The 16,824-nt window shown below is 43.4% G+C and overlaps 2 protein-coding genes across 7 annotated transcripts; one reads left to right on the top strand and one right to left on the bottom strand.

Annotated features, from left to right (window-relative positions):
* Positions 1–1,107: 1,107 nt before the first annotated feature.
* On the bottom strand, positions 1,108–10,263 carry aida (axin interactor, dorsalization associated). Of its 2 annotated transcripts, none has more exons than XM_086189486.1 (11): positions 10,245–10,263; positions 9,296–9,500; positions 8,677–8,743; positions 8,512–8,565; positions 8,215–8,269; positions 7,328–7,391; positions 7,067–7,173; positions 5,750–5,872; positions 5,532–5,654; positions 4,381–4,498; positions 1,108–4,301 (listed from the first exon to the last, which is right to left on the bottom strand). In XM_086189486.1, the coding sequence occupies exons 2-11, from the start codon at positions 9,400–9,402 to the stop codon at positions 4,202–4,204; spliced, it is 918 nt and encodes a 305-aa protein (XP_086045612.1). In that variant the 5' UTR covers positions 9,403–9,500; positions 10,245–10,263; the 3' UTR covers positions 1,108–4,201. The 2 variants fall into 2 exon arrangements, with proteins under 2 accessions (XP_086045612.1, XP_086045611.1); XM_086189485.1 differs by lacking the exon at positions 10,245–10,263 and adding an exon at positions 9,582–9,599.
* Positions 10,264–10,561: 298 nt separating this feature from the next.
* Positions 10,562–15,934, top strand: rnf8 (ring finger protein 8, E3 ubiquitin protein ligase). 5 transcript variants are annotated; one of them, XM_086189480.1, is made up of 9 exons: positions 10,562–10,804; positions 11,016–11,144; positions 11,988–12,430; positions 12,749–12,956; positions 13,568–13,630; positions 13,734–13,820; positions 13,909–14,016; positions 14,119–14,323; positions 15,228–15,934. In XM_086189480.1, exons 1-9 carry the CDS (start codon positions 10,679–10,681, stop codon positions 15,461–15,463), a joined length of 1,605 nt encoding a protein of 534 aa, XP_086045606.1. In that variant the 5' UTR covers positions 10,562–10,678; the 3' UTR covers positions 15,464–15,934. The 5 variants fall into 5 exon arrangements, with proteins under 5 accessions (XP_086045606.1, XP_086045605.1, XP_086045608.1 ...); XM_086189479.1 differs by having other exon boundaries at positions 13,731–13,820; positions 15,228–15,932; XM_086189482.1 differs by having other exon boundaries at positions 13,731–13,820; positions 14,119–14,330; positions 15,228–15,368.
* Positions 15,935–16,824: the final 890 nt, after the last annotated feature.

Below are 16,824 nucleotides of genomic sequence, written 5' to 3'. Positions count from 1 at the left end.
TGCGCTACATTAAAAAAAAAAATTCTATAGGTGATAAACAGGAAAAGTGACAAGTGTGGAAAGAAAATCCGTCGGCAGGATTTATCCTCTTGGGACCATGATGGCGAAAACATCACATCTTTTGAATAGGAACAGGAATATTTAATATTTGGCTTAATTTTATATTGTCCTCTGCAAAGAAACGATAATTATTCAGGTCTTCTTGCTGTGCAGAGCTGAAAGTTGTGTGTTCAAATCAGATGAGAGGGAGGGAACAACTGGTGCGGTCTGATGGTCAGTCTACATGACGGCTCCAGTGACGCTGGACGGTGTCACAACTGGGAGACGCTCAACTAAAAATAACAGTGGTGAATACTTTAGGTTGAAAAAAAAACAAAGATAAGAAATAAGCAAACACCGCTCGTTTTATAAACACAATAAAAGTTATGAAATCCTTGTAACTTGAGAATCTAGACGCAGTGTTTTCCTCCACCTACTGGGTTTACAGTTTATCCACCGGTGACCAGGTGACCGGTTTGCTAGTAACAGATAAACATGTGCGTCTGCTACTCAGAAAAAAACTGAAAACCAAGTTGAAGTTGAGGGTCCCCGTTTCCCATACAAGCTCATCCAGTAAAACAAATCTCAGTGAAGAGCCAGTGCACCATGCTTTCTCCAGGATGCCAAAGTGTGTGTGTGTGTGTGTGTGTGTGTGTGTGTGTGTGTGTGTGAGAGAGAGAGAGAGAGAGAGAGAATGTGTTTTAAATAGCTTGCCAAGAAACTTCCACTGTACTATGAGGAAGTCCCAGACATTCATGATCCTCTCATTCGTCCTCTCTAGCACCACCCAATGGACACAGGAAGCATTACATATATGCAACAGATGAACGCCTTCATGTAAAACACAAATATGACGAAGTTTCACCATCATCTCGCCCTGTTGCACCACCCCAATAACGAGAACACACCCCGACATGCACGGAGGCACAAAGGCTCGTGCAACACCGCGTGCAGCTTTAATTATTGCCACTGAATGTTTTAAAAAAAATGTTTTTTTAATGGCTGCTCATGCTTGCTCCCTTGAAAAAGAGATCTCATTGGAACTCACCTGGTTAAACAGATGATTTTATTAACATCGTCTGTTCAGCTGTTTTACATAAAACAGACAGAGAAGGAAATAGCAGAGACGTGTGACATGTAGTCTGGGACTTGTCCTCTAGAACCATGAAAATTCCCGTTGTCGCCAGCATTGCTAAAAAATAATATGAATTCTGCAATTTGAGTGACGTGATCATTTAATTTTAATCTAATGCAAAACCAGGGAAGATGATACCGCGTCCTGAGCTAAACCCTCCGGCACACGCACAAATTCAGGAGCAGGTTTAGGGAGTTAATATAAAATATTTGGTTTGGAGAAAGAAAAACAGAAAACTGAAGACGAAAACCCCAAAAAACTGTTTAAAAGAAATCAAAGCGACGGTTGTGTGTTCAATAAAGCAAACGTCAAAGTGAAGTCAGCCACCAGCTTGCTTCATTTCTCCATCCATTCATTTTCTATACCGCTTATCCATTGAGGGTCACGTGCGGGGCTGGAGCCTCTCCCAGCTGACATTGGGCGAGAGGCAGGGTTCACCCTGGACGGGTCACCAATCCATCACAGGGCCATCAGGAGCAGTTAGGGAGTTCAGTATCTTGCTCAAAGGTACTTGGACATGGTCACCGGGGGAAGAGAGGATCGAACCAGCGACCCTTCGGTTGCTAGACGGCCACTCTGCCTCTGAGCCACGCTGTCCCTACGCCTCAGTTGTCATTTATTAGAAATTAAAAGCATCGTAAATGATTTGCTATAATCCAACTTAATCTGGCATCAAAACACTCTCATCCATCTCATATACACCGTTAGTGGATATTCATCAGTTAGTGTATCTTACAGTTAATTTACAGACCTGAATATTGTGAAATTACAAAAATAAAATCTTAAAAAAATATTACAATACAGACATTTCGTTTTTTTTGTTTTGTTTTTTTTGTCACGGAAAACATTTGCAGAGTCAGAATGGAAACAGAAAATATGACCAAAAAAAAAAAGAAATTTGAAAAAAAAACAACAACAACAAAATAACAAAAACACTTCCTGGCAGGTGATGAACATCTGTGAGATTTGAAAATCCTCTGGAACGTGATGAAAAAAAAACGTACAGAAATCAACCACACACAAAACCAACAGACTCTTGAAGCAGAGTGTTAATTCAATGTACTGAAGCATCAACACGCCAGAGCTTTCGCTGGCTTTTTTTTTTTTTTTTTTGGACACATTTCGACAAAACCAAACTTTTTAAAGTAAATTACTGTATGAACCATCTGACGTTGGGGCTCCAAGACGCATCCGGTGTACGTGTGGCATATTTTGTGTCGTCTGATCTTTTAAACTTGGTCCGAGACCAGAGACTAAACCATTACGGAGGCTAAAGTGTGCCAAATAGAAGGATTTTGACGTTTGTCTGTTTTTTGTTTTTTAAGAAACCTCATCGAACTACTAGTGGTGCTTGTCAACTCAAACAGTCCAGAAACGTAAACTGCGGGTCATGAGATAGAGCACGATAGGCAGGCAGCTTTTTCATTTTGTTATTCAGTTGTAAAATGATTCATTATTTAAGCAAAGATAAAGGAAAACGCAAAAATTGACAGTTTTATGTTTTAATATCTAAGGAATTTTCACCCGCGTCTGTTAGTTTGTCTGTTAGCAGGGTTATACGGAAGCAAAGAACACACGTGTAATTACTTTTTTAATGTCGAATTATTGTGTTATGGAGAAAACCGAGCTTGTTTTATTTCATGATTACCGGTAACTTCATCTAAGGAGGAGATGGGCGAGTGGCGTCAGGACATCGTGAGAGATACTTTCCTGTGTTTATCAGCTGTTCCTTAAAACCAAACAAACCACCAGAAATGTTTGCGGCGGCGGTAATAATATCTCTCTGTGGTTTTTTTTATACGACCTGACGTTGCAGTAACGCGCCATTCGCGCGTTCGTGTGTGTTCTGCTTAAGAAAAAAAAAAAAAAAAGACATCAAAGTTGAGCCGATCCTTCAGTGTGTCCCAATGCACACATTTGTGTGCACGCTACCAGGAGAACGCGGCCACGTGCGGCCCAGACCACGTCTCGGTGTGCACACCTGGTGTGAACGCTTGGGATCGGCTCACTCAGGACGGATCCTCTAGTGCACGAATCATGAATTACAACGTGGTTCAAGCTTTGTAATTCCAAGATAACGCACTAAAATAACGGGTGATCTCTGGAAAAAGCGTCAACTCACCTGTTTAAGAAATGTGTCTTTTCTAATATCTTAAATGGGGTCATTATGGATTATTTATCACAAGATAATGCCCAAATTAACTTGTTGTCTTGAGAAACGAGCACATTGGGTAAGACAAATGACCTTTTTTTTTTTGTCTCGAGAAAAACAAGTTTCGTTCTGTGGAGACAGCAGGGCTTAGCTCGTGATCTTGAGGTAACAGCACGGAAACAGAAATTACAAGCACGGCCGTTCTCGGCTTCCGTAGAAAATCACACAAAATCTACCAAACTGGTGATGGGGGTGGTGTGGGGGGGGGGGGGGTGGCAGGAGTAAAGGAAGAGCTTGATAATTATTAATGAGTTATTTTGAGAATTGCTGGCCTCAACGTAGGGCCGTGCTTCCTGGTTCCAGTTTTACATTGAGAGTGCATCTGTAAATGTTTTAGAATCACAGCAAGATCCAGAGTCCACGACAGACGCAGAAATACACTCTCGGTGCTTGTTGGAACAAACCGTCTCTGTTTTCTCATTTATTCTAGGATTTTTTTTAATTTTTTTTTTTTTGGCCAGTTGCTTTCTAATATTTTGCTAAATTCACTCTCAAAGTCTATCGACCAAAGTCCAACAGCGCAAACGTGGAGGGTAGAAATTTGAGCTCCAACGAAGCACCTGAAAGGCTCATTTGGTTTCCCACGATGTGGTTCTATTGTTCCCTTTAGCTCCATGTAGTTAGAACACTTCTCCCCCCCCCCCCCCCCCCCGCGCCAGAAGGGAATGTGCTTCAAAACCAACCTCAAGACGGACGGCTCAATTCCCTTTCCTGCCTTGGTGTACTCAGAGAACAACAGAACGTTGTATTGCTGGATGTGATGAGGTGGAAACATCACGTAGAAAAAAAAAAAAAAAAAACCCATCCGGATCACCTTAGCTGTCCTTGTGCAACGTCTGATGAAGATGCAGATAAAGCGGTTTCTTAGTGAGAAGCTGAAGCTTCTTCCTCTTGAAGTCCGTCGGCTTCTTGTACCTGAAATCCCATAGAAGAACGTTAACGGCTGCGAAGGACTGAGCGTGAGGAAAGGAGAGGCGTTAATCTGCTGACTCACAGTTCGATTACGATTGGACCCGGTTTGATCTCGTCCATCTCCATGAAGGCAAAACACTTTGTGCTGGTGAACCTCTTCTTGGGTTTGTAGTGCTTGAATTCAAAGAATATGGCCGCCCCTGCAGGTGAGGCGGCGACAACATGGGGTCACCGAAGAACAGAGAATATTGATATTTTTTTTAATTCTTTGCGCCATCTGGCTTCCATATCAACGCTGCTGACGGTCGGCAGGCAAACAAGGGCCAAGTACGGCTCATTTTGAAAACCATAACATGTATTCACTTATTAATTATGTCCTTATTTCCTTGAATTCTGGTCCCTGCTGTGTCCACGAGGTCCCAAATGCTGATCTGGTTTTGTTTTCTGTGAGGATAGCGACCTGAAACTGAATTCCTCTCCAGGGATAAATGAAGTTGTTTGAAACTGGAGACCTACATTTTTGTACCGTCATTTATTTATAATTTTCCCCATCAAGGCCGCATTCAAATGTGCCAAGGCCCTGGGATAAAACCTAACCGCCGGTGGCTCTCTTCTTCTTTTAGAATAACATCAGATTCATATTAAAAGAGAAACGCGTTTTATTTGACCGATGTCTAGAAAACGGATCAAACAAACGGAAGTCCGGCTCTTTTGTTTTACGCCTCTGCAGCTCCAAACGGCCTTGGGCTGGGTTTTAAGTTTAGTTTGACTTTGATTTATTAACACGATGAAGCAAGAACGATCCCATGCAGAGCGCTCGGCAGCAGACACGCCTCTGCCATCAGGAGGTAAATCATTTCATAGAGCGGTCTAATTCACTAATCCTGTCCTCCATGAAGAAAATAAATGAAAGTTTAAAAAAAAAAAACTAAAAAGAAAGAAATGACAGGAAAAAAAAAAAAGATGTCCGGATGTGTCCTGGTTGTCTGTTTGTGTGTAGCGCGTGCAACGTCTCAGGAAGGTCTTGTGGCAATTTTTTTTTTCAAATTAGGCGCAAACGTCCACTGGGAGGAAGGACCCAAACACCGCCGGGGCATAAAACTGAAACCGGCATTTCTATCTTATTTTTACGACCGTCTTCAGTTATTCGGTGACGCCGAGACTTTCCCAGCCGGTGATCCACTCTTGATTTGGAGGAATTCTCGAGGATTTCTTTTTTTTTTTTTTTTTTACCTTTGGGGAGCTTCTCCACGTGCCTTTGGATCTCCACGTCAATACTGAAGTGAATGTAGGTGTCTTCCTTCCTGGACACCACTGGGGTGTCCTGCACCGGGTTCAGGTCAACGCCGTTCACATCTGGATGGACACAAACATCAAAAAGGTACATTACACACCGCGGCGACGAGCCGCAGCAGGTACGCCGAATCTCCCTCTGGCGTGTGGATCGGTACCTTTGACGCTAATGGTCATGTACGGGTCGATGCACTGCCCCGCGTCTTTCAACCCGATTTTGTCAATTTTGATCGTAAGTAGAGTCATCCCAGGTTCTGATGGTAACCGTGGCAACAATGTACCTGCAGAGGAACAAAGGTCACAGGAGGTCACAGTGCAATTACAGAAAATATGTAGTAGCACCACATTTAAGAGAAAATGCCCCCCCACTCCCCCCAAAAAAAAGACATTTGTTGATGCAGGGAAAAAAAAAGTTTGGTGAGGCAGTTTTCAGTTCAACTTCAGTTTCAAATTTCAGCCAAAACATTAGAACCACCTGCCTGCTATTGGTGACCATTTTGCTGCCGAAACAGCTTTGACCCACTGAAGCATGGCGTCTACAAGACCTCTGAATAAGTGCTCTGGTATCTGGCATCAAGCCGTCAGTAGCAGATGCTTCAAGTCCTGTAAGCTGAGAGGAGGAGCCTCCGTGGGTCGGTTGGTCCGGTACGGATGCTTGATTGGTTTGAGATCTGGAGAATTTGGGAGACCGGGTCAACACCTTGAACTGGTTTTTGTGTCGTTCAGAATGTTCCTGAACCATTTCTGAGGTGTTACAGTGCGCGCTATCCTCCTGAAGGAAGCTCCTTCACAAAGCTTGGACACCCTCTTCCACTGCTCCGTAGTCCAGTTCTGAGAGCTGTTCTCTGGGATCGGGGTTTGCTTTTGCTCCCCGTGTACATCGGTCAGTCCTGGTCACCCATGACCCTGTTGCTGGTTCCCCAGTTGTCCTTCCTGAGACCACTTTGGTAGGTACTAACCTCTGCACTGTACTAATCCCCCCCCCCCCCCCCCCATCCGCCCAACTGAGAAAACCAACGTTATTCACTTCACCTGCCGGTGGTCATAATATTATGGCTGATCAGCGAAGACGCTAAATGCTAACAGTTGTGATTTATTTACACCAGCAGATGAAATTTAACTGTTTCAGATGAAAAGAAAAGTGATTCTAAAACTTTTTTTTTTTAAAAAAACGGTTATTAAATAAAACTTGCCCATCGTGCACAAGACTACAGGACACACTTGTCTTTTATTGATGACCAAGCTGAGAGGACGTGAAGCTTCAAACAGAGCAGGCAAGAAGGAGCGATGAAGCCATGCACGGCACTGACAGCGAGGACAAAACAACAAATGCGCGCGCGCGCGCACACACACACACACACACACACACACACACACACAGAGCCCTTCAGAACCAGACATTACAATGATGCAACCAGGCAAACATCCCCAACAGCTGCTGCAGTAGTTAGCTGCTTTTAGGACAACTACGATACCGGGGGCTCGAGGCGGAAAAGCTTCTGGAGATCCGGCCGCCGCTGCAGCATCCTCCTCCTCCTCCTCCAGCTCCAGGTTCTCCTCCTCACCTGGAGCCAGGATTTTCCTGACAGAGATTACGACTGATTAACGACACATCCATCGCGCAACTTTAAAGGTGAGGATTTTAGCACAAGTGAGGCAAACACACAGAAGTTCAAATACAACACTGCAGTTCAGGTCCCACTAGTGATGACATCACAGTGCCGGTATCTCCTTACCTTAAGGGCACCGGCTGGACATCGAATGGAAATTCTTTGTTGTACGTCAGAATGTTTTTAATAACTAAAAAAAAAAAAAGAAGAAAGAGGTGAATACCTAGAGGCTTTATACATATTTTTACCCCCCAACCCCCCTAAAAAAGAAACTTCTCCTGACTTTTCCAGGCCTCAGGAATATTCTCAACGCCACACATTCTCTGCATATGAAAATTCTCCAGCATACATTTAAGTAATATTAATAATGAGGGAACAAAAACATGGACTGAAGTCAATCAAGATTTTTATATTTTCTATACTACAATAGTCAGGTATTTCTGGAGAAAATTTCAATGACCTTCCCAACAATTCCGGCCTTTACACTTTTCTTCATTTTTTTTTTTTTCCGGGGTTGTCACTTCGGGCTCCCAGCATCCCAGATCCCGGGTGCTGCTGGAGGAGGCTGCAGACCTGAAGAGGCTCAAGCTGCAACCCGTAGCACCACCTGTTCACGCCCTCGTCTGTCCATCAGTCTCTCCCCTTTCTCTCTCTCTTTATCTCTGTCCCTCTCTTTCCTTCTATATATCAGTCTTCCTCCATTATCTGTCTTTGTCTCTGCCCCGCTCTCCTGCCCTCCCCCCCAATCAGTCAAAGCAGAAGGCCGTCCCCATTGAGCCTGGATCTGCTTGATGTTCCTGCCTGTTAAAGGAAGGTTTTCTGTTGCAGGATGTGCTTGCTGATGGAGAATTGTTGGGAGTAAATTCATTGAAGTGTGGTACCAGACCTGCTCTACTTGTAGAGTGACATGAGCTAACTTTTGTTGTGATTTGGCGCTACACAAATAAAACTGACTTGACCTGACCTGACTTGCTATTTTGACTTTTCCAGGTTTTAATGACCGTCTAACTCACTGTTTTCCAGTTTCTTCAAATCCTCCAACTTGAACTCCTCCTTGGACTGCGTGCACTAAAACACACCAGAAGAAGAAATCAGAAGGTCCTTACAGATAGACAACAACTGTACAGTGGATTATAGCTTCATTTATCTACCACATTGTCTGCTAATCATCCATCTTTGAGACGAAAAGAGTTGAGCGAAACTGCATCGAAACTCATGGGCCAGACAACAATACATGTTTAGAAAATGCTCAATATCTTACGACATTATCCTGCCCCCCTTTTATCTTACGATTTGTTGGTCATACAAACCTGTAGACTGGCGCTTCTCATCTCCAGGCATGTTGCGATTTTCCCTAAAAGTTTCTAAAAGAAAACACATTTACATTAGTTTATTACAAATATAATTATTAAAAAAACAACAACAAAAAAAACCCCACCTGACTATGAGGTTAAAGAGTAGGAAAAAAAAAATACCTTCTGTTCCTCTGAGAAGTCTGACACGTTTGGTGACTGGACTTCTTTTTGCAGTTGCCTTGCGAGACTAGAACAATAAAGAACAACACAGTTAGAACTTCATTCAGGTTTAACTGTTGAAACTCTTGAAGGTAGTAAAGGATGGGCAACTTTACGCCCCCTTGTGGTTAAACTAAAAACACGTCACCATCTAATTCCTGTATTATCAGTACATTTTCAAATGAAACAACGAGTTGACAAGAACATTTGGATATTTCTTGAGGTCTTCTCTGGATGTTGGAAGGATTTCCTCTCTGGATAGAAGGAAGCCGCCCATAACAATGAGAGGGTGTGGCTGATATTTCTCAATACTCTGAGGAATATTGGCCCACGTAACACACTCCAGCCCCGCTGCTGGTGTGGGGACCCCACCACCCTCCAACCCCTCTACCCAGCTCACACACTCTTGTCCCTCTCTGCCACATCACGTCATGGATGGCTCGGGTGTATTTACTGCTCTCAGGGCTGACTGACAGCTCCAACTTCTTACCGCTATCTCCTCCATCTCTCCCTGCACAGAGGAAAACAAGCACGTCCGGAGGCGTGGAGAGCCAGGATACACACGGTCAATGCCACTTACATTTGGTACTCATCTATAGCCTCCACTAATTGTCCCCACGAGTCAAAGTCTGTGCCTTTTCTGAAACTGGCGTGCCATTTCTGAATAGTCTTGTGGACATCAGACATGTTGGCAGGGCGGGGACCGGCGGCGCTCTCAGGGCAGCATAGCCGAGGAGGAGGTTCATCTACGGGGCTTCAGTCAGCAGCGTCGTCCGCCGGGTTATCTGCTCAACAGAGGCGCACACACACACATACGTACACACCGGTGACACCTCGACCAGACCAAGCCCTTTCTGCCTGCTCACCCTAAAATCCCATCCGCAACAGAGAGGAAGTCCCGCCTGGAACTCAGGATGTGCGTGATTTGAGACTCGGGGTCGCCCGGGCGAGCGGACACAGATGTTTCATCAATGGACGTACATAAAAAATGTAAGAAAACGCTGGAGTGGCGCTGTATTGAAAGGCCAATGTAGAATTTCCCCCTGTATAAATTGTCCTACGTAAATTACTTTGGTTCACAGCTTAAATTTATCATTTTACTCTTTTTGAGATATTAAATTGTTAAATGAAAAAGAAATATCAATGATTTAATTTGTGTTAATCTTAGATTAAAACAGTGCAAATACTTGACGGTTTCAACTTTAGAATTTTGAAAAAGACTCCGTCTTTTGGCTGGAGATGGCATTGCAATATTTAAAACAAAACGATTCTAGCCTTCAAAATGTTTCTGATAGGCTCCCTCCACTTATAATCCATTCAACCAAGAAACAATATTTTTTAAATATTTAATATTTTGTATTAATCTCGGTCGTTTATTTTAAATTATTTTCAGTTTTTGTATTTTTAATTAAATGTACACAATACATAAGAACAAGTATTGTTTACATTTTTCATGTTGCTGTTTGATTTTGTTTTGTTTTGTTTTTTGCTTTTTAGATTGAGCTATCGAGAAATAATCAGTTACTTACATTAAATCGTTGCTTACATGTAGATATCAGTGACTCCTACTGAAAGAATTGTAGATCCACTGTTGAACACTGATGGGACTTTATTTTGAAAGGAAACAAAGACTGTATGTTGTTTCTTATTGTTTATTTTTGCAGTTGATAGTATGGAACAGTGTTTTACATATTTTGGGGTCTGAGATGGGGACAATTAAATTATATATTGCAATATAAACAATTCAATATCAGTAATACATCAGATACCACTTATAAGAACACTCCAAGTGACGATGCCTCATAGTGCCTTTATTTTGAAAACAGGCCAAACGGCGTCCGGTTTGTCTTAGCCTCCCTCCTGACACTTGCTAGCTTGCTATGCTAGCTAACTTAACACGTCAGTTAATGCGCATCAAAACACCGAGTGTTTCAGGTGGTTCGTGGCCGTGACACGATGAGACATGATGGATAATTTAATGACGGACTCTTCTGCGGCCGAGGAGGACGAATGCTCGGATTCGGAGGTTTTATGTTTAATGAGGGTGGGAAGACACTCAGACTGGCTTCGCCTGCTGGAAAACACAGAGGTGCAGTTGGCTAATCTTAGCTAGGTCCCATAAATGGACCACCTAACAACTTTATAAGTTTCTGTTATTGGTACATTTCACTGTCGTCACGGAAAATATGCACTTGCACAAAGTTTATCTCCTCTGTTCGTCACTGAAGGTATCTGCGCAATTTAAATGTCCGTGTGTAGGAGGGCAGTTAGCTAACTGTTGATGTTCCTGTGTTGTCTAGATAACAATTGGACGTGGTGTGGACGTAACCTACCAGCTGTTGTCTCCCAACTGTCCTCTGATGATCTCCAGGCTGCACTGCGTCCTCAAACAGAGGGAAGATGGCAGCTGGACAGTGACGGACAGGAAGGTAGACGGAGCTCTCACCCATCATTCACCTGTTGTTCTGATGGAAGTATCGCCAGTCGATACATCTAGACTGTTCAATTGCTTCATCGTAATCTGACAAAAGTTGGTGCTGCCAGAAATAATATTCTGTTAATTCAGGCTGTGCAATAAATACTAATACAGCTATATTTTACTTTTTTTTTTCATTATGGATCAATATTCCAGCCCCCAGTATTGACAGTGGACGTTTTATTAGACCACCCAGGTGGTGCGGAGCAAGGCATCTGTTTGCTCTCTCTTGAAATTTCACTGGTGTGTGTAGAATATAGCCACGCATCGTATCTCGTGGCCTTGCCAAGACCCAGCTCTATTTTCAATCTGGTGTACATTTACCACTTCTAGATGCAGTTCAGGGTTTTGTCATAACAGTTTGAAGTTTATGTGAAGGATGGTAATTCCACATACGTGTCAGACGCAGTTTCCATTCTCAAAGTCCACCGCAATGATTCAGTCAAAATCAAACCGGCACCCAAATATCACAATGATGATGTAAAAAAAATAAATAAAGAAATAAAAAGCTTTTAAATGCTTACATGGTTGAGTATCGCCATTAAATAGAAAACACCTGTAACATTTAGGTAACTTCCACCCAACTTTATCTCGAGCCACAATTTCTGTCGTGCCGTAATCTTTTTTTTCCAAACAAGGCTCCTCAGGTGGCTCAGGGTGCAGATCCTTCTTTCTGCTTCTGCTGCAGACTAGATAAATTCTACTGTGGTGCTGCTGCTTCTGTTAATTTTCTGGATGTTTTTGCGGTTTAAATGTCATTTTCTACGAATAAAAAGGTTGTGGCGTTCTCTCTTAGAGTCTCAACGGCGTGTGGGTGAACGGGAGGCGCATCCCTGCTGAGAAAGCCCACCAGCTGAAGCTCGGAGACTCCATACAACTCGGAGTTCCCGTCGCTGGAACCAAAGTGGAGTTTGACTACAAACTTGTGCAGCGGCCCCTCAGAGACATTACAGCCAACCTAGCAAAGGGACATAACAGAGATGGCGCTAAAGCAGCACACAAGAAACCCAAGAGGAAGTTAACCGTGGAAGAAGTGGAGCCGTCCACCTCGAAGCCTAAGCTGTACCGTCGCTCTTCTGCAGACAAATCACTGGCACAGCCCTGCCCTCTGACCCCGCTGAAGCTGCATCAGAGGCTCAGTCCCTCCCAGCCAGAGGAAACTAGTAGGAGGAGATGTGTCCAAGATGTAGACCGGTTCCCTGATGACTCCAGCATCTGTGACCTGGACAACTTGCAGATGTATGTGGGTTTATATTAGAGCCACAGAGCTGAACACTAGTGTTCTTGAGTGAGAGCCTTGCAGCACGTAATGTGATTATTAATGTTCAGTGAGTAGATAAATTGATACAAGTTAACAAAGAGCAAGATGGTTTCTTCACAATCATTACTTTATTCAAACTGCTGTCGTTCATTTTATTGGAAAGACCATTTAATAAGAACTGTTCTGTCCGCTACATACTGAAAAAGATTAGTAACCTCAAAAAAAATGTGGAGGTAATAATCTAGGATACAATCTTGTCCCCATCTCCTCTCTCTTTCTCCCTTTGACTTTTGCAGGTACAGTCAGAACATTCTGATGCTGAGGGAGCAAGTGGACAGCACCCAGAGGCAGGTGGCCTCGCTGGAGGTTGAGCCCCCACAGGCGGACCCGCTCAGAGAGGAGCACGTCAAGGAACTGCAGGGGCAGCTGGAAACCCTCAGAGCCAAGATGCACCGCATGGAGGAGTTAGAAAAATCCTTCGGTGAAGCTAAGAAGCAGCTGGAGGTGAGAGGCCTGTTGATACGAAGAAAACGACTAAACTCGACTGCTGATTCTGACAGGGAGGATTTAAAAGTTTGCTTTTGTGTCATTTGATTGCGATATATGCCAGTTCATGTTTAATCTGATCAATGCATGGGATAAAGCTTTGCACGAAAAATTCCTTGCCAGACTATCGTGACAGAAACACTGAGGAACTTTCATGGATTATGTCGCGTTCAGATGGAATCAGGCAGACTGTAAACCAGCTGTCATCTAAGCAGACAAGAGCAGGACAAGTTAGAGGAAGCAGTTGAATAACCACGGTAACAGTCAACAGCTTTTCCATCTAAAGCTAAAATACAGCCACTTTTTGTTGTCCTCACTAAGTGCAGTTCACAGCAAAATTAAAAATGGAAACATGGCCGCCTGAACAGGGAGAAGCTAATAATTCTTTGAAACTTCACTCAGAATTATACAAGCAGAGCTTGAAATCCTGCGCAGCAGAATATCAGCTACTGTCTGCCTGATTCCACGTGAAAGCAGCGTCAAGCTGCAGGAGTGAACACCATCAGTAAACGCTCCATGTTTGAATGATGTCTCTTAAATGAACATCCATCTTTTTGTGGACTTAACAGGCTCAAAAAACACAGCAGCAAGAGGAGCTCCTGAAGAAAAAGCTGGAGGCGGCCTTACAGGAGGTACATATGATCATTGGTAACATCAGCAACCAAACGCAGCAGTGATGTCATCACCTTGGGATGTGTTTAATTTAGTGAATCTGTTCAATACCTTTTTTAGCAGAAGAAAGTCATTGATGAGCTCGCACTGTCCCGGCAAGGCTTTGAAGAGATTCTGTTGGCTAAAAACAAAGAGCTTGAAGTCACAAAGGTATGATATACAATTCATAGTTACTCAAATAAATGATTCTGCATAGTCAGGCGCGGCATAGACAGCTTTATTTTATTTGTTTCACTAGGAGGAGAAGGAAAAGGCGAGGGCGCAGAAAGAGGAAGTTGTAACACAAGTGACGGAGGTTTTGGAGAACGAGCTACAGTGCATCATCTGCTCCGAGCTCTTCATTGAGGTGTGAGACTAAACTCCAATTTCTCCTCTGCCTGCACAACAATTTCCCAAAATCTCACTACATGGCGAATCAGGAAATCTCTTTGTCTGTCGATCTCTACAGGCAGTCATCCTGAACTGTGCTCACAGCTTCTGCCATCACTGCATCAAACAGTGGCGCAAAAAGAAGGACGAGTGTCCCATCTGCAGACAGGCTATCCAGTCCCAGACCCGCTGTCTGGCGCTGGACAACTGCATTGACGGTATGGTGGAGAACCTGAGTTTGGATATGAAGGCCAGACGGCAGGCGCTCGTCAACGAGAGGAAAGGTGAGAGGTGCGTGATCAGTGGGGCAATGAGCCAGTAATCATTCTACTATAGTAGAATAAACAGTGGTTTGGCTGTATATTTTGAAGCCAGTCGTAGCTGTCACGAGCAGTGACAAGTCCGAGATACAGCAACGGTGTTCTAAAACTTGCCGTTTCCAGTGTGCAGGTTGCTACTAACAAGCTAGCTAAGTCAAATGGCTGAATAGCTGAAAATGGCAGCAGAAAGAGGAGGAGGTGGACAGTGCTGATTAAAGTAGTCGCCCAATGACAAGCTTTACGCCGTCTTATCTCAGTAAACTAAAGTAGTTGTAGTGTTTTTGCTTGTAACAGGAGTCGTCTGATGTAATGTGATGCAATCACCTGTGAGGAGTGATGTGCAAGTAACCACAAATAATCGGTGTTTTTGTGCCTGACCAGACTTTAAATATAAAACAGAGATGAAGTGCACTTCGCTCCTAAACGGTCTTGGCCTGCATCAGTAGAAGTAGGGCTGTTCTGAACATTCACAGTGAAAAACGTCTTGAAATTCAATGCAAGTCTGAATGTCAGGTCTGCGCTTGATACGATCTTAAAATATTTTAACTTCCGCCGTCCACTTATTTTAATGTCAGCCTCTTACTTGTGGCAATTGCATTTAAAAAAACGATAAAAGTGGTTTTTGTTATGTTGCTAAATAAAAAAAAAAAACTTTTGTTTGTCACAGAGCTCATTTTCTGCAATAATCCACAGTCCAGTATAGAAATCCCATTGCCTCTTGATCGTCCCACAGCGACGCCAATGTCCAGATTAGCCGACAGAAATACCTCATCCCTGTGACACGCTGTACCATTTCTACCACAGGAGCTTGATTCTCACGTAATCATGTGGAAGTGAAATTGGACCCACTTGCTTGTGTGTTTGCCAGCCGCTGACACCGGCGAGGTGATGGTGATCCAGGACGATGAAAGCAGCAGCGGCGCCGGCAGCAGCAGCAGCAGCAGCAGCAGCAGCAGCAGCAGCAGGACCAGTAGTAGCAGCAGCGACAGCAGCATGGTGTCCATCGATAGCACAGATAGCAGCATCAGCTCCGTGGTCTCAGTCAACACAGACAGTAGCAGCCCTTTCATCAGCGTGTACCACGACAGTGACTATACCATGTAGCAAGGGAGATTTTCTCCTGGGGACAGACTTTTTTTTTTTTTTTTTTTTTTTTTTTTTTTGCATTTCTTCCAGGACCTTTATAAAATTTGGGGGCTCTTCGTGAGTCACAAATTCATTCATTCATTCATTTTTTTTTTTTTTTGTAATTAGTTGTCTTATTGTCTTTGTTTTCAATTAAAGGAATAAATATTCTTCCTACTCATTGTCATAGTCACTCCCTGCCTCTGCGTTTTGTTGAGGCACCATGATGAGCTAATTCAGGTGACTTTGACCTGTGAGTAGGTGGACACACGTACGACCAGAGCTGTGGGTTGGTTTCAGTCATGAACTTTCATACTTCACTGTGGCCGCTTCCTCATACTTGACAAGTCAGCAGGCAAATTTCAAGAGTTTAAACTGCTGTTAGCTTGTTACAGGTTTCATTTTCATTTATAAATAAAAGGCGATCACCTGGGAGCTCCCTGATATGAGTCAGACTGGGGATTTTTCTGTTTTAAAACTTCCTTTCCCTCCTTCCTCATATTTGACTGGTATTTGGTCACATGTACATTCTTAAAGAAGCATCCATACCTCACTGAATGGGGGCGTCCCTAATGAAGACATCTAACCTTTACAGGGTTGTTTTTGACTTTCAAGAGAAGCAGCAGGATCCCCGCAGCTCACGTGACCCTCACGAATAGCAGGAGGCTGTCACTTGTCAGCGGAGGTTGTCTGTGATACCACATGCACTTTCAAGGCCTCACTAATATCGCTCAGAGCAATGGATTCACACTTTGACCCCCTGACTGTAAGGGTGAGGTCAGATCACAGGCAGGTTTGATGTAGGCTGGCAGTCTGAATGAAGCCTACATCTAAAACATGAATGAGAACTTATTCTCTCAATTCAGGAAGAACCATTGATGGAAACAGGTTCACACTGAAGACCTGCACAGGAAAACTGATTCCTGAATTCTCACCAAATCTTACTTGTATCGCCACAAAAACTTAAAAATAATTCTGTTTCAAGAGACCCAACAACTCCCCACAAGCAACAGAAGTGTTGGAAAAACAAGGCGCTTTCATGTTTTGCTAGATGAACACAACTACTTCTGAACAATTTATAACCTATACCTTCCAGCTGGTAGTATACCCAATGCATCCTAGTTCTGCTACAGTAGTTAAGCTAATTCAGGACCATGTTAGCACTACGAACACTAACTCACAGCAGTTTAGCCTGTTAATACAGGTTATCATATGCAGACATTTTAATATCGATACTGACATAATTTGCTGTTATTGAAATGACCACACATGAGTTGGTTTCACACGAGCGATTCCATTTTTTTTTAATCACCTGGTGATGGTTGGCAGTGTCTTGTTCT

Source organism: Aulostomus chinensis, chromosome 20 (genome assembly GCF_037954235.1).
Source record: "Aulostomus chinensis isolate RoL2024-O1b breed Wild chromosome 20, RoL_Achi_v1.0, whole genome shotgun sequence".
NCBI classification, from domain to species: domain Eukaryota; kingdom Metazoa; phylum Chordata; class Actinopteri; order Syngnathiformes; family Aulostomidae; genus Aulostomus; species Aulostomus chinensis.
The sequence above is the reverse complement of the archived record's forward strand: the minus strand, read 5'-3'. Positions and strand labels throughout refer to the sequence as shown.

Coding starts and splice junctions, on each gene's coding strand:
- aida (XM_086189486.1), bottom strand. CDS start 9,402: ATGTCTGATGTCCACAAGACTATTCAGAAATGGCACGCCAGTTTCAGA. Junction 5,655..5,749: donor CATGACCATTAGCGTCAAAG/GTACCGATCCAC, acceptor GTGTCCATCCAG/ATGTGAACGGCGTTGACCTG. Junction 4,499..5,531: donor CGTGGAGAAGCTCCCCAAAG/GTAAAAAAAAAA, acceptor CCTCACCTGCAG/GGGCGGCCATATTCTTTGAA.
- rnf8 (XM_086189479.1), top strand. CDS start 10,679: ATGATGGATAATTTAATGACGGACTCTTCTGCGGCCGAGGAGGACGAA. Junction 10,805..11,015: donor GCCTGCTGGAAAACACAGAG/GTGCAGTTGGCT, acceptor TGTGTTGTCTAG/ATAACAATTGGACGTGGTGT. Junction 12,431..12,748: donor GACCTGGACAACTTGCAGAT/GTATGTGGGTTT, acceptor TGACTTTTGCAG/GTACAGTCAGAACATTCTGA.